Source organism: Hetaerina americana, unplaced genomic scaffold, assembly GCF_022747635.1.
Source record: "Hetaerina americana unplaced genomic scaffold, ioHetAmer1.1.p SCAF_2, whole genome shotgun sequence".
NCBI classification, from domain to species: Eukaryota; Metazoa; Arthropoda; class Insecta; order Odonata; family Calopterygidae; genus Hetaerina; species Hetaerina americana.
Genome location: NW_027286763.1, coordinates 107,416,018 through 107,433,868, shown reverse-complemented (window position 1 = coordinate 107,433,868; position 17,851 = coordinate 107,416,018). Strand labels below are relative to the sequence as shown.

The 17,851-nt window shown below is 38.1% G+C and overlaps 1 protein-coding gene across 1 annotated transcript in view; it reads right to left on the bottom strand.

Moving 5' to 3' along the window:
- The window catches only part of LOC139688367 (uncharacterized), a 900,666-nt gene that overhangs the window by 483,371 nt on the left and 399,444 nt on the right, over positions 1–17,851 (bottom strand). Inside the window, exon 3 of the mRNA XM_071585902.1 lies at positions 5,020–5,500. Coding sequence (XP_071442003.1) covers positions 5,020–5,500 — 481 coding nt within the window. The remainder of the gene's footprint in view (positions 1–5,019; positions 5,501–17,851) is intronic.

The window sequence follows — 17,851 nt, the reverse complement described above, 5'->3', positions numbered from 1 at the left end:
ACGAGCCGGGTTCCAAATAAACCGACGAAGTCTACTCCCATCCGTTCAGATGTCGAAACAACTATATATGTTTCATCCAGATGTCGAATTGAAAGTGAGAATAGTTGCTTCCTTTTTCCAATAATTATGTCTCCCGTAACAGCGATTGCTTTTATGTGAAATAAATTAATGAACCCTTTTCCTCTTTAATTTAAAAAGATTGTTTTAAACAGGAATCCCTAAAAGCTCAAAAAAAAAACTCGAGAGCTTGAGCTGTCATTCAGTGAATCGCTCATTATAAAACCTAATTACCAAGTAATACCAAAGTAGCATTAATATTATTCAAAATTAGCATTTTGTCTCGCAGTATTTGTTTCTTTTATAATGGGCCTTGTAACGGGCATACTTATTAGATAGATAGAGGTTTCGGGTCCGGAAGTGATATTTTTAAATATCGAGGAAGTGTTGGATTCAAAGTAAACGGAGAAACACCCGCGGACAAATTACTACGAATGGAATGAATACGTATATATATTTTTGTTCACTTGAAAAGGATGAGGGAAATATTTCCGGAGATATCGCCTTAGAGGCAAAAGCGAGAGAGAGAGAGAGAGACAGAATCCACTCCATCCGTTACCTTCCGCCTCGGGCAAGTTTGGTGAAGGGCAGAGTTGAGTGCCGTTAATTACAAACGCCCTTGAGAAAGGTCGAAATAAACACCCGAAACTGAGAAACTATATGCCGGTAACGAATTAATGGACCATGATTTTACAGTTTTTTTTTACTTTTAGCAGTCAGAATTTTTATGCCGTGCTAAATTATTCAATACGAATATGTTTGTTTAAGGCACTTTTTTATCGATTAAAAGTGAAATTGCCGTTTTGACCGCTCAATATTCATTCAGTTTTAACTTCATCAGCAATCGACATTCAATAAATACAGGTCAAACCTTATGCCAGTATTACCTGTAAGTCAAGCCTTATACCAGTACCTTTATAATCATATCTAGAATAAAAATTCAATTTTTATATATGTACGAAGCTCAGTTATTTTTGTGACGAACAGGGACACTTAAATTTGATACTAGAGAAATAACTGAAATAAACGACTAACCAAGTATTGCATTACAAATGCTTGCCATATGAAATTACATATCTCTAGGGTAAATGTAAAGGTTAATCAGCTGTTTATTTTGCAGCCACAATCGTCTCTTCGTTTTTGAGATGGAATATTTTACATTCAGGTACTTTGATTCAGAAAATATTTTACCAAGTCTAAAAGTTTAACGCTCTAAAATCTTTTGGAAACCTTTGATTCTAAAAAGAAACGAAAAAGTTATTAAAGATGATTCTATACGTATTCTTCATAAAACAAGCAGTAAAAAATGATCTCATTACAAAAAAGATACTTTAAAAAACTTCGGAGATGTGAATGTACAGCCTTGTAAAGTGGAGGAGGGTGAACGGCCCTCGTTCGCCTTTAAAGCCACCCTAGGAATTCAGATGATCTACGTTTATCAAAATTTGGCCCGCTAGTGAAAAATACCAAGAAACTTCAAAAACGCCGTGTCACCGTAGGAGATAATATTTTACTATGCATGCGTTATCTAAAATCTTCCTTCCAAGCCTTAGCAATCTGACGGAGTCTCCACGTGGCTTCAAGCCAATAAATTTTTAAAACGTTACTATGGCCTACATTAAAGTGCACCCGTAAAGTCATTATTTATTATAAGTCTTAAGCACAGATAATAAAACCTGCAATATAACCTAACAAAATCTAATGAATGACAGGGATTTACTAAAAAACCCTCAGGAATAAGATTAACTTGAAGAAATTAACCAAAATTATTTATTAATACGATACCGCCGGTTTCATCACATACGTGGCATCTTAGGGTACAATTGCCTAAAAGGACATTTGCCATACAGGTATATATACAGGTTCCGAGAAAAGGAAAAGCTTCACACATATATTGACACATATCCTTTTAGAGAACTGTAACCCTTAGATGTCATCTACGCTATGTAACCAGTAGTTCCGTAAAAACAAATATGTTTGGTGAAATTTTACAGCGTGTCTTATTCTTCAAGATGCATGTTCACAAAGCTGAGCCTGTTACCATTTCAATAAAAAGTCTTCCTTAATGGATCAAAATTAAAGAGGTTAAACTTTGCTGCAATAGCCAAACACAAGTAATAGATTTTATTTGACAAAAAAACTCTATTCTGTGAAAACTATGCAAAGGAAATTAAATAGTGGATATTTACTATTTTGAGAAATTATTTCAATAGTTGGCCATCTGAGCGGTAACGCACTCACAGGCAATTTTTATTGAAAATAATACGCGTGCTCGCACGAAGCTGCTAGAGCATTTCGTTTCATACAATGGATTATTAGAGTTTTTATTTGAGAAATTGTTTCGCATGGCATTAAATTAATAGTGACATATTCGATTCAGGATTTCATGCTAAAGAGTTCGCGATGGGAAGAGTTTTAGGGGTGGCTTACGATGCAAAAGACCAACACTAATACAATAGTTATAAGCATCAATAACATCGTGTATAATATTAATTTTTCCGAAGTAACATTAAGAAAAATAGATGTACTGCCTTTAATGTCGATTGAGGTTAATGGTATAGAAAAATAAGAAAAAAACTATTTAAAATAATGTAGATTTTTAAGAAAATTTTCCTAGCGCGTGCTGCTCAATGTTGGGATGGATAGGAACCCCTTTTTGGTTGGAAGAAATACGGTTCTATCTGCCGGACGGCATTCGATTCTCGTGCAGCCATAGGACTCTCCTCTCAATCACATGTTCTGCCTGATTCATTACCCAATGAGGCACCTGCGCAAGGATCGGTCTTTCTCTACAATTATCCCCTGGCCGGGTGTCGCTACTGCTGTATCCGACGAGAAAGGGCTCCAAAGGGAGAAGGAAGCCATTGCCGATCCAAGAAGCCCTTGTCCCTTCCGTTTAGCTTCAAAGGCACTACGATTACGCTACAGTGATCAGCTATCCCCTGACGCAAAAGCTCTTAAAGTTATCTCAAAAGCAAATTCTTCGCCGGCGTAGAGTTCAGAGAACGAGGATGAAGGAACAAAATAGAGGTAAGGAAGTGAGAGAGAAAAAAAGGAAAGGTTAATGAAAAAAAAAGAGAAGAAGGAACTTCATCTCCCATCAAAGGTTTCCGTTCAAACGATAGTTCGAGTAATTACGGCTAATTGACTCGGATGATTAGTGCGCGTTGGCGCACACTGAGAAAAGAGATAGAAAGGGAGAGAGTTTTCGCATGATTAAATTCCATAAAAAGATTATCAAGTATCTCCCAGCAAGGAAGCAATTGAGAAATTTCATTAAAAGGGGACATAAGGAACTAGAAAACGTGGGGAAAAGGCTGTGCCAGAGGAGACAATAGAAGAGGAAATTGCCAAAAAGCAATCAACAAAAATTACGTTATTAGGTTTGACTCGAGATTTATTCGGGCGATATTTAATTCAACATTTTTGTGTCATGATTCGTAATTACGCAAACTAATCTATCAAATATGTATAATCTAATAGTCAGCCCAATTCACGGTTATTTGAAAATACAGGTAAACTGAGGTGTATTATTTCCTGGTTGGAATGTTAAATTTGCTTTCAACTTCCAGCATGTAAAATTAAAGCATTACGTATAATTTCTGCGAACGGTTAGAAGTTAGTGATTTGTTCCTTAAAATAATTATCTTATTGGCAAGAAATATTTTTAAACAGGTGTTTATAGTTTTGCATGTCTTTATACAACCAGTTTAGATATACTGTAAATATCTCAAAAACCGCTTGAATGAGTGCGAATATCAAATAGGTTTGATTGTCTCCTTGACCCTTAAAGAGGAATTTAAGTCTTGCGACAGACGGAAATATCAGCTCAAACAAGCTAACATTCATGCCATTGCTCCTTTTTTGCCGAAAGATTAAAAAAATTATCTTCTTTCAAAACCATTTGTTTTTATTGACATTAAATATCAGTTTTTTGCGAAAAAATATAAATTTAACGGTTGAGAGAGAATATTTTGGTCATATTCTGCAATCAAAGTGGCACTCCCCGAAGGAATATTAATACGAATGATTATCAAACGATTCCTTTTGTTTACAAATAGTTTAAGCCTCTCTGTAACACGTCCAAGTTGATATGACTATTATTTTATTAATACGAAAGAGGATTTAAAATTATACACATGCTGAAGTTTTGAATATTTAGGTATGTTTTGCTGTTATTCAAATCAAGGCAATGACAATTACTACAGAGGACAAAAATAATTATTGCAGGTGAAATCAAATTATGTGAAGTAAAATTTTCAGAGATAATTCTGGATGTAGAGGAATGGTCATTAGATTAATACAAAAAATTGGAGCAATTTTAATGAGGTTTTACTCCTAATATTTTTAATGTTACGTTTTTAGTTCTAAAAATTTTAATCCAAATACGTTTTCCCCATAAAAAAGGATGTCTCAAAAATGATTTGACGGAACCACACAGACCCTTGTGTTTAGAGGCATAGAAAATCGGAATATATATAGAAAATCGGAATAAAATAATTTTACAAAAAAAACATAGGGACTTCGTGAATCAATTACTTCACTCCCACGATATTCCATTGATTAAGGTCCAATTTTACAAATCATACATTTTTGACCACAGAATACTAGTAACTCCTGCACCAAGCAGATAGCATTCTAAAATTATGAAATTTTATGATATTTTTCTTTCTAATTGGCCAAAAAAAGTTAACTTCGCTTGAAAAATATTTGACGGCTTCCCTAAATATCCCATAAATTTCAAATGCTATTTGTTTACCGATATAAAACATGACAATTACGTGCACTACCAATTTGTTCCCCGTAATCAATTGGAATGAGATAAAACCTAAACCTTAACCACCAAAATTCAATCACGAGAGCATAATCTAACCAGCGGGGAGAAATAGTGGATGCGCCAGTCACCGGGCGGAACGTCGTACCAGTTAAGAGACCGACTAAGAAGAGTGAGGGAAGACTCACCGACTAGCAGGTTGTTCCCATCGGCGAGGTCCCGGTCGTACAGCGGGATGACCACCACGCTTCCGCCGACTTCAGACCCGGATCCCATGGCCCTGCCGTCCACGGTGATCGGCGCCACGTCCAACAGCACACCCTCCGAAGCGTCGCACCGCTCGTGGCCGGCCCTCGACACCTGGTACACCCACACGTCGGGCAGAGGACCCTTGAGCATACCATCGAGAACGTTCGTACCCCCCACGACCGCCATCGCGCCACCCTTGGCGTTCTTCGGCGGGTGCAGAAGCCTGCTCTCCTCAATTTTTACCAGAAGGACGTCCCCGCTCTGTACTTCGATGTGGCCGTCCCACGAGTAAGTGGAGTCCTCACTGTCGCAGTCTCCGTCGGAGGCCAAGTCACCCGGGGAAGCGGCGGCGTATCCAGTGGAAGAGGACGTCCGGTTTCCGGCGGCGGGAGGCTGCGTCGGGCAGGGCTTCGCCTTCACCTGCAATCGGAATGGAGGACGGACCGTTAGGCGAGAGGTGGATTGGGATGAGCTACAAAGGGTTAAGTCGGAACGAATTCCCGACAGCACATAGGCACTTTAATTCACTAAGTCATCCAGTCCTTCACTCCACCGCCGAAAATATAACAAAATAGTATTTAGGCTTGGGCAAGCATTATTGAAGAGGAGTAAAGTAAAAACAGATTTGTGAGAGGGCATATTTAAAACCTGTGGGCGCATAAATTTGGTTGCGCAAGAAAGATTAGCAGTTGAGACTGAATGGTAAGCAGTAGTCAGGGGAGTGATACATTCCACCATGATCAATAATATAAACGCCAATAATATGAAAACATAATCACGGGAAGACTTAAAAATGGCAAAAAATAGGCGGATAGCTGATTTAGACAGAGTTTTACATACACAAAGTAGCTAACAATATTCGGTGCCCAACACGCACAAATATTGAGCCCATAAATAAATAATTTAAACCATTTTCATACACACCAAAAAAATACGTATACACACAAGCATATACCATTGTAAACCCTGCCGAAATTAGTTTCTGGCTGAATCACGTAATAGTGTTGTCCAAATTATATATAATATTGGGGTACCGATGTTCGATTTCCTTGTCTGTGTACCGTTCAAGAGAAAAAACAATTTTTAATCTGACGGTGATGAAGTTTATAAATTACAGATTAATGTGCGATGAGGTGGAAATGTTCCAAAACAACAAAGAAGAAAACTCTTGCAATGTTCCACTAAATGCTCGAGTCGAGTTAATCCCTTTTATTTTACCCCGGTGGTCGAGCCTACCAATATAATTTCGAAGCTTAATGAGTCCCTCAGTGCCACACGAAAACTCACATGTTTCGCAGCTTACTTAATGCCTAAGCCTTGCCTGCTCACGTCCTGAATCAAGGGACTCCTACGTTAATTCGTCCAATACACCCGTCACACTTACTATCTTCTCATAGCAATGGATTTTTACCAAACAGCGGATTTTCTCAGAACCTTTTCCCAATTTATGAATCAATGTTTTCTCCCATGCATCTCAAATACTTGCCACGTATTGCAAATGTGATACAACCTAAAGCGAAGTAACTCATATCATCTTTCATATTTTCATTAGTGTCATTAGTGTGTCTAAAACCCAGCCAATTAAACTTAATTTATTTAATGTTGACTGATGCAGTCTTATGATGTGTTATGCCCATAAAAATATTGATCTAAGTATAGCACCCAACTGGGTGCAATACTTAGATCAGTAGCACCGGTTCTAATTTTCTTCATTCCATGAAATACATTTTATAATTATAATTTACGTATTTTTCTCTGGCAAATATGGTATTCTCTATCTCTCTCTGAATGTATATATATATATATATATATATATATATATATATATATATATATATATATATACATATATATATGTATACATACATACATATATATATATATATATATATAATTTCTTTATTTATTATTTTAGCTTGCATTCAATTTATATTTTTTCCAGCGAGCCAAAGTTGGCGGGATTACATGACCACTCTGTCGAGTAGGCGATGAACAAGACTCACAAAAAAACAAAAGCAATGTACTCCTCATTATCACGAAAAAAGTTCAACATCTTTCCTGAAATTGAAGAATTTTAGAAGTGTGTAAGCTTGTTCTTGAGAAGATGGTGCATTTCACATTGGAAATAAGTGCATAGTAGTAAGGACAATAGGAGAAGAAATATGTTGGCGAAAGAGAACATTGCAAAGAGGGAGTAATTGATGATACGTACCAAGGGCAAACACTTAAGAAAAAATTATATAACGCTTTGACCTACAGAGTTACATGAAACCACATATCTGAGAAATAGAATGCGCGTTGATGAAAAACTCATAAAGAAGAATGCAGAAATCATGAGGAAAAATACGGAAAATAAGTCAGCAAGAGAGAAATCTTAGGGAAAAAGTAATATTTGAAGCAGGGAAAGAGAGGAAGTTGCGGAGCGAAATTCGAGCAAGGCAGAGGTAGTGGTGGGAGCTGATACTCAGTGATGGAGGGATGGAGAAAGGTTGTGTTGGAGAAATGGAAGTCTAAAAATAAAGAAAGGGCAAGAATAGGCATTCTGAATGGCATTAATGAGGGCAGAGAGCCTGAGTACCTGAGGAAATAAATGATGCAAGACAAACGTGGAGATAGGCAGAAGGAAGTTCTTCAGGGATCATTGAAAGCCTGTCTATAATCGGCACATCACCCATGAAGATGTGTATCCGTGGAGATCTTTCCCAGCAGTCAAAAATTCTTTATGCAACAATAGTAATTACATTTTTCTATTTGAACTTAAAAATTAATATATTTTAATATTTTCAAATAAAAATTCTCTTTTACTTGCATAATAATTCTTTTTAATATATGGCTACAATAAATATGTCATTAGTTTCTGACCGCTGGACTAAAGTTCCCTTACCTAGTCAAGGGAATATGTTTGTTCCTAAACCCTTCAGAACAAAAATTAGTTTAAACAAGTTGTCACGATAGATTCAATCGTCGTAGGAATATCTCGATGAAGAAATGAAACGAATGGTAGCCTTAAGAATTTACTTCGTAGAAATTTAAAAATATTGCGGCGCGAATCACGTTTTTCGTGGTGAAAAATAGTAAATAAATAGAAAAGGGAGTTATCAGGAAAGAAATATTTACTTGTCGACGTCAAGCAACGAAATCGTAGCTTTTGGAATTTTTTTTCAAATTTAATTACCTAAACTCATTCTGAAATACTGAGAAGCAGCTTCAAAAGAGCCGTGGAAGAACTGAAGACTCACAAGGTACCAGGAGTTGGCAAAATAAAGGAGAAATAATGAAGGCACTCGAAGTTAAAAGTGAAGGATACAATTTTTTGAATAATCAACAGCTACGCCATCGGGAACTCAGAGAGTATTTTGAAAAGAGTGGGTAGATTGCAGCATTGAAGAAACCGTGAACAGATAAATATGAAGAACATATATAATTAGAATCTGGTGTCTCACGTATCGAACATATTTACTCGGATAATTGGCCAAAACGTAGCACGCAGGATAGAAGAGAGAACACTTGCAGAACACCAATACGAATCTAGAAAAAACTGAGGAATAAGAGAGGATGTAGGTAGCTAGGGAGCACTGATCGAAGCAACGATACACACACAAACACACACAAAACATTGCATGTGCCATTCGCGGAATTGGAGAAGTCTTATGACAAAACCAAATGGAATAAGATCTTGAAGATACCAGAAGCCTTTGAAATGGGCTAAAAAAGAGAAGAATAATCTGCCAAGTCTAATAGAATCAGGTGAAAACCGTGAAAATAAAACCCGGAAGGAAGTAAGAAGCAGAAAATTATTTAGGCAAGGATGCAACCTATCGCCAGCCCTATTCAACGTATATATAGAAGAGACAATGGAAGAAGCACAAGAGTTGGGTGTCAATAGGACAAAGTGAATCGTGAAAAATGTATCATGCTCCGGTTTGCAGATGATATTTTAGTAGCAGGAGGAACGCAGGAGGACCTTCGAACAAGTCTATGGACCAAGTACTTCGCGAATATTATATGAGACAAGATGAGAAGAAAACTAAAATAAATATGTGTAGAAGTGAGATGCTGAGGTCAGATATCACGATTCGAGGAGTGGAAATGGAGCATTTGGACTCCTTCATTTATCTCGCCAGCAGTACAACTTGGAAGTGAAGAAGTTTGACCGACATCAAGTGAGGAGTAGCTCAAGCTATGAAGGCGTTCATGAAGAGAAGGCAATTACTAAGTTTAAAGAACCTGAGTTTGCAATCAAGGAAGTAGTTCATCAAAACGTTTTTATTCTGCATGGCACTCTGCAGATGAGAGACATGGAGCATTGGAAAAGTGAACCAAAGATAAATAGAACTTTGAAATATGCTGGTGGAAGAGAATGCTGAAGGTTAATTGGAGAGGTAAAGTGAGGAAGAAGGACGTGGATTGGATGCATATATATAAAGATCGCATATAATTATACAATGAAGGAGATGAGGAAAGGTCCACATGAAGAGAATTTTCTCTTCATTCGGGCCTTTCGATCCACGGCATCGAAAAATAAATGGGTTGGGAAAAAACCTTGAGCTGCATTGGATTATTTTTATTAAACTTTATGGAAGGGAAAATTGTAGGAAAGGTCCCGTGAGGAAAACGATTTACAAGGACAAATGATAAATTAATGACGAAAAATAGGAAAGCTATTAGGTGGAGAGGTAATTAAACTAAGGGGAAAATAGAGAAGAATGGAGAGCTATGGTAAAACAATCATTAGTACTGAAATGCCAATGATAATATAGCCTATTCAAGGATATGTTATGGCGAGAAAAATTAAAAAGTTAGGCATTCATTAAATCTGCTTATTGAATCCACTTGACATTGATTCATACGTTGACAAAATGTTATCACAGCTGTTCAGCTAATTTTTATAATGATTATTATCCATTAAGTTACAATATGCATATTTTCACCAGCACCGTACAGTAATTTTAAGTAACCAAAGTTGTGAGCATTAGAGTATTAATAAATAGTATCACTTTCCCGAAGCTGAAAATTACGGAGAAAAGATAATACAAATGATGACGAATTTCCTAGTATGTAAGTGAAATATGAAAGGATAAAGTAGTGCCTTTTAATTTAATGAGCGTAGAGAATGTAATTTTTTGTATTTGTTCAGTTTTACTGCACTGGTATAAAATAAATCAATGCATTTTGCGAGAGCTCAATCCTCTCCCTTAATTTGCAAATGAGAGATTTTAAATCAACTCCATCTTTAAATGTATTAGTTGAGGATCGAAGTACTACAGTCTTCAAATAAAAATTGCGTCGGGATTTGAATGAATATAAGGGCGTTTTTCAAGCATATGGTAAGTAATGGAGTTTTATGGTAAGTTTAAACGCCCTTTCGTGTCAGTGGTCTGGAACGTAATGAACATAGATCGTCAATTTGATGCTTCAATCGAAGGTCGTATTCAAAAATCAAGTCCCCAAACCAGTATAAATAATGAGGACATTAAATTACGAGTGTCTTCGCGTGCTTTGTGGGGACTGATACCCGACTGCTTCCGAGGCCTTGAATCAGGTAAACGCTGAGCATAAACAAGCGCAGAGAAAGGACATGCCTATTTATCTATTTGTTGGTCACTCCTCGATTTAAACTGCGTTTGCACAAAAAAACAAAATGGGATTTGCTCTGTTCTGAATTGAGGATCAATGAGAAAATAGCTGTGCGTAAGTCATTCTGTGATCACTGGAATTTATAGGCTAATTAAAAAATGGATGCTTACAAATTATAACAGAAATATACCCAGATTGCTTGTTAAGGTTGAGAAAACATGGTGGTTATTTAAATATGAAATATCAATGGGATTTAGTTAAACTTTTGCAAGAGCGTTCCATATTTTACAAGTCATTTTACAAGGAATATTTCATAAGTTTTCCATTTCGTAGTAAAACTAAACAAACCAAAAGACAAAGCATCAGAAAAATTCTTTTCTAATCAGCAATCCAGTGGTATTTGAGCGTGAATAAACATAAGCATGTTGCTCATAAGAAATATTATATTTATAAAATTATGTTCACTGAAAACCAAATAAAAGGCATAATTCCAAATGAGGATTTTGCTACGATTTTGAGAGAATCTGGATCTAGTACCATGTAAACAATTCAAAGAAAACGCTAAATGACCATAAAGTTACTTAAATAAATTAATTTTAATCACCATAGTTTTCACTGAAAACTATTTTATTTTTCAAGGAATGTCTTAGTTCCGGAATCATAAACCATCTGCGCCGACGGGGACTGACATTTCTTTATTTCTACACGTCTCGGACGCATTTCAAAGTCCCCCTGATTTCATTCAGATAATTTTTTGAGAAAATCAAAATATAAATCGCACAAATAAAAGGTAGAATTATTGTCCTTGGGTATTTTTTTGCCTTTTGTAGTCCTTGGGCCCTGCGCAGTCACTCCTAACTTGCCAAAAGACCTCCAAGGGGGCCGAAAAACCTGATTCTATCCAGCACTCATGCCCGAAGTAATCCTCCCGAGTTACCAGTAGGTCACATAGAGCAGGATGACGGACCGATTGGATGGATGAAATTCCCTCATTGGAAACACTGACATTTCCAATAATAGGTACATGAATTCACTCTTTCTTATTCGTCTACTCTTTAGGGTAGGTTATGGTTGGACGCACACTCAACACCCCTGAATTTACTGGCATCGCCACAGCCTGATACACCACAGTACAATTAGCCTCTCCTTTATTCCGCATACCTGTTTCCTCATTGAATTCCGTCTAATATGGCTATCCTATTTCTGCCCTTCCCTCTCCTGCCTTACATTCTCCCATCATTCACAGTCTTCAACAGACCATCGTCTACCAAAATCCATCTTACATGTCTCCGATGAAATGCTCCCAACAATCCCCTCTCCTCCCCACCATGCCTAGTACTTATTTCTTTGATATTCTCTCGTTCCGCTCAAACTTTCCCGTCATTCTTCTCACCCATTTCTCAAAAGCCGCCAATCTACGCCTATCAGCTTGTTTGGTATTTTAGCGTTGATCTACAAACTGGAAGCTCTTGGGTTCAAATGCCGAGGGATCCCTTTGAGAAATCCAGTCCAAAACGCAAGGAGAGTGACTTTAAGGCTATCAGAGCTTCCTGAATAACTCCGAATTGCATTGATAAAGGAACTGTCTGCCCTATCCCGAGCGTGTGAGTCTAACTTGTCTCTCTGTTATTACGAGGTGAGCTCTCCCGAAACATATCCAAGCCAACCTCCGCGTTGATTGCTATTGCTGATCCTACTAATATCACCCGTTCCTGCATTCGGCAAGAGTTCGTTGCATATCCTCGGTGCACGAGGGAGATAACGCAGGGTTGCAGGGAGATGAAGTGCTCTCCGACCCGGGTGAGATATTCAGATACGCGATTAGATTCTGTCGAAAAGGTTCGAAGGACATAAGGAACGATCTTACAGTAAATTTTAATAAACTTCGAAAAATACCGTAATGGTTAATTTAGAGTGACCCGATGGTGCCGGTCCCGATTAGAGGGAATCACTATTTTTACATTGCGAAATTCCTGCATCAGGCCGACAGTAATATAACCAAAATATTTCGGCTAATATAACCGATAAAAAGGAATAATAGGGACCAAGTTTTAACCAGAATTAAAGCATTCACCACCACTTATAGGGCAAGATAAAGGTATATGAATAAAGGTTTACTCTTGTATTTAAATAACGGTAGAAATCCGGTAATATAATATACATGAGTAAAAGGTTAAACTTTTTTTTTTAAGGATTGCTTTATCTTAATTTTAGCGTTTACTCGTTATGTTTCACAGTTAAATTTCTAATCCATAAAGTACAAAAACAAGGAGTAATGCAGACACCACTTGCACATATTGCACAATATTTGCGAACTGCTTGTAAGGTATTACAATGATTCTAATTAGGAAATATACTTTTCTACCTTAGTAAACTTAGCTAACAACATGAATTTATAAATGAAGACATACGTCCATTTTAGAAAGTTTAGTAGAGCTCAAATTATAAGGAAAAATAATTTCACACATGTTTTAAAAATTAGAGGTTGCAGTTTTTACAAGCGTTCAACCTAATTCCAATGCATTGTGATCAATTATATTGGCTTCGTGAGTTCTCACATCTAATGAAACAATTTGAACAACTATCGTCATGATTCGAAACAGCTGATGGTAACATAACTAGTTCCCGGGGAATACTATTTTTAAGTTCAGTCACATAAAGGCATTCAATCCTCCTTTTCAGAGTTATTTAATCTCAAATGTCAAATAAAAAGATAATACGAATATCTGATTTGAAACATTAATACTACGCTGGTAAAAGTGAACGCACAAAATATTTACGCTAAATTTGACATTCCTGATGATGCAGTTAGTCAAGTAAAATTACGGTATGCAAGCGATCAAGCTTCATAGGTTAGTCATTGCAAAAAATAGTGGTGTAGTTAATGCGACACGTCAAAAATCAGCGATTTGTTACCGAATTGCTAATACTGCATTGGGTGAAACCTGGAAACTCAGATTATGTCATATTTCAAACGGAGGCAACCGTAGAGTCTCCAAATTATTACAATCACCTTAATTCTTAACATTAATATATGAACATATGTATATGCATATATACATATTATATACATATATATATATATATATAGTATATGCTTTCATAGACGTAACACGGAAGTGCCGAATAGTACAATACACACACATATATATATATATATATATATATATATATATATATATATATATATATATATAAAATACTCTCATCATGGTAACAGTTGGTTAACCATGTTAACCAGCACATCACGATATGAGAATGAAGACGGTGAAGCTGAAATGAGAGCGTGAACGGTGTTTAAAAAGAAGGGACGAAGCTGACTGAACCTATGAATACTTAATAATGCAGTTACATTCAAAACTCTTCATAAATATTGGGAAGCAAAGATTAAAACAAAGAGCAGTTAACCCTTACACTATTAAAGGTCTGTTAGCCATTGAATTTGAAATTATTTACGGCAAAAATGCATACTCTTCACTTTCGAAACCAAGGACACGAAATATCTCACTCAAAACGGAGAAATTATCTTCAGAAACCGAAATAGAAGCACTGTAATAGAACGAAAATAACGCATTTAATGGCGATGGAGAGATTTTCGGTGCGAAAAGAATAGCACGACGGAAAGGACGACGCCGAATAGTGGCATTGTGCTTTACCCTGGAGCACCTTGGTGCTCCGTTAATTACACCCCACGCAGCCCGTAAAAAGGCTCGCGCGCACCCAGCACAGCCACGGCGACGCAAGCACCACCACCACCGCCCACATCCATTCACTCTGGCCGCACAAACGCAAGTTTGCGTGTTCACCGCGACAGAAACGAGCGCGAACAGGGTCGGAGGCGAGGGGAGTGGGAGCTGATGCGGGGAGGATATGTGGGGAAGGGACGGCAGGGGTGCGAGTCGGGCCACGCGAAAAAAAAGAACGAATAACACGCCCCGAACGGCACAAAAAGGAAGGAAGCATGGGGTGAGGGCGAGTGTATGCGTACGTGCGCACGCATTTACATGGAAAAGAGGCTGATGTGCGTGTGTAAGCGTGGACGCGAAATGGCGGGAACTCGCACAAACAATGCGGGGAAAAAGAGAGGGAAATGGTAGAAAGAAGAGAGAGAGAGAAAGAAGTAATAGAGAGAAGAAGACGCAGGAGGACCTTTTCGCGCACTTTAAAGGATTAAGGGCGCTTGAAAAAAGTCCGCGATAAAAAATATGAATATCGCGAGAAAAAGTTCTTGAAACCCAGGGAAGTTTTTCCCCAAAGTCGGGTTAAAATGGGTTTAAAAATAACTATGCATGTGTTGTCACACTCATGAAGGAATACGCGTGGGAGAAGTGGGAGAAGAGGTGGGAGAATTTCTCTTTTTTAACGAATAAAAAAAATGAATTCTCGCATCAAGCAATATAACGAGATCGGCGCGGCGCGCTTGAACAAAGTGATGTTCTTTTGCCCGCGCGATGTTCTTTTTTCATCTTCCCCTTCGCCGTTACGGCTTCCCCTGCCCTCCCCCCACTCACCCCTCCACCCTTAGTGCCACCGCCCACCCACCCTCTCTCCAGTCCCCTTTCATCTCTCGCCACCATCGTACCCTTCTTCCCCACGGGGCTTTGTTTTCTCTTTCCCCCGTCTCCGGGACCCCGTCACACGCCCTCGCTCATAATTACGTTTTTGTACCCTACCTACCTACTCTGCCATTCCATTAATATGGTGCCCTTGATTTTATTTATTCTTTGTTTCATCTTCCACCCTCTCCCTCCCTATCCCTCCCTCCCTTCCCCCCTCCCCCACAAACTCCCCTACTACTCATTTTTCCGGGTTTGCCTCTGATTTGCCTCGGTTGTCACGGAATCTGTCGTGGTTTCACGGCCTCAACGTTTTCTCCTCCGTCGGGTGTGACCTGTTTTACTTTTCTCTCCCTTGTGGGTAAATCGATATTCCTCCGACACCAAACAAATTATCCGAAAGAGTTCGCTGAATTTGGGTGTAATTATTGTTTTTCACCATTTTATGAAAGCGACCTTCAAAAATTGTCAAATACACAGAGAAATTTTGTCGTCTTTCAGAGGAGTGTCGAAAACTTTCTCGTCCTATGACTGCTTATTATAAATATCATTACATCCCCCACTGATATCGGAAACGTTATAATTTTTCTGCGTCACTCCGGATCGATTTAGAAGATCTGATCTTTTATGCCGTGTAGACGATGTCCTTTTCAGGGATACAATACTGGTTGTCAACTCGTTTTCTTTATCTTGATCCAGACTAACTCGTTTTAAACTCATAGTAGTCATACAAAATGGTGATCCGTGGACAGATATTCGTCCGAGGTAAACTTGGGTAAGAACTGATTTCGCTTCCTGTAAAATTAATATTTCTATATAATTATGTCAAATATTTTAAAACAGTGATGCATTATTGCAGAATTTTTTCCTATCCTTTTATTCTTCAAAGGTTTTCCTCATCGGTAGAAAACACTAAGCTGATTGTCATTCAATTCACGCTTTCGTCAACATAAGTCCTCTACAGAGGAGAACAAGATTTTCTCCATTTCCTTTAGAGGCCACGTCCTGTTTTCCTTTTCATGTGCATATTTTTGTGGCTCTCTCAAAATTCTTTCTTTCATTATGAGTCGGCTAATTCAATAATTCGGTGGAGAACTCTTATTTCGCATGCTCGATTCCGAAGGCGTATGAATTCAAGTGGCCGCCGTTTGTTCCGTATTCCGCTCCCTTTTGCATGGCCGTTCCATGCTTTCCCTTCACCGCATCCCTTTTTTGGAACTATGAATAATCTGGTTAGTCGGAGAGGTGGAAATTATATCCCTTTGTTGTGACGCAAATTGAAATTATAATGGCACATGGAACGTGTATTCTAATGGCAACGTCCTTCCTGTGCTGTGGGAGTCCCTTTCGGAGACAATCTCCTCTCCTCTTCAAACCCTCCCCTTTTAACTTCCCAATCCTCCTCTTACGCCGCCCTCTCGTCGCGTTCATCCTTCGCTCACATATCTCGTTACACCCTCCGCCTCTGGACCAGATATGCGTCCTTTATTTGCTTTCCAATCGCATTCACCCGCCCGCTCCGCTCCTCAAATCCTCTTCAAGTTATGGATATAGTGAAAATTTGGATGATAAAATGTGAAGAACACCTCTTTAAGGCCTGGAATAGACCAAATATAGCGTGTCTGCCCCGTGGAGCCGAAGACTTCTAGTTCGATTCCCGTTATCGGTGAAAATTTTGCAGCTTAGAAAAATTTTGTTAATGGATTTTCGGAACGAGGCAACGACAAAAAAAAGACTCCTAATATGAAGCAACCCTGAACCCATGGTGAAATGCATCAGTTTCACAATTGGGCACTTATAGCTCAGACCGAGTGGGTCGGCCCGGCATCAGTTGCCACAGCTGCGGGCGAGAGTGAAGTTCACGGTACGGCCGCATTACTTCAATGTGGAAGGCAATGAGAAACCACCACATTATTCTCCCGAAAATATCGTATTCAGCCTTGAATTCAAATAGAATAAAATGTAGTAGCTGCTGTAAACCAATCCTAGGATTGAAATACTGATGTCGATGATGACCTCTTTAACGCAACTCAGGTTCCTGAATCGTATAGCTGAATCACCAATTTACCAAAAAGAATTTCGCGTCAGGGAATATTCGATGAGGGTAGTCACCTACTTGATCGAGCAGTACTCTGAAAGCAACATCCGATCGATAGTCATTATTCATAGTTGAGAAGCGTGATCTCAAATATGAGAAATGCCGTTCGCATTACTAAAAGGGAACACAAAATGAATACTTAAAAATATTATGTATTTGGACGTTAGTTCCGATATAAATCGACTATAGGTGTTACTTTCCTATATTTTGGCTGAATTTGAAATGAGCGGCAAGTAATTGGGATTCAGAGAATAAAGACTTAGCTTAGGAATGGGAAAAATTACAGAGAAAAACCGCTGGATGCGAGATAAACAGATACCACTCATGCGTAAAAATTTGTTGCAGAGAACGAGTTAATTTGATAGGTAATAGTCATTCTTTCCCCGAAAAATCAGAAATAAAAATAGTAAGAAACCGAAGTCACTTTAGAAATATTGAAAACATTCAATTTACAAGTCGGGATAAAATTAAGCATTGCTAAGATATCAGGTATATTTTAATATGCATGTGTATATTAGGTGATAGTTTGCATGTTTGTGT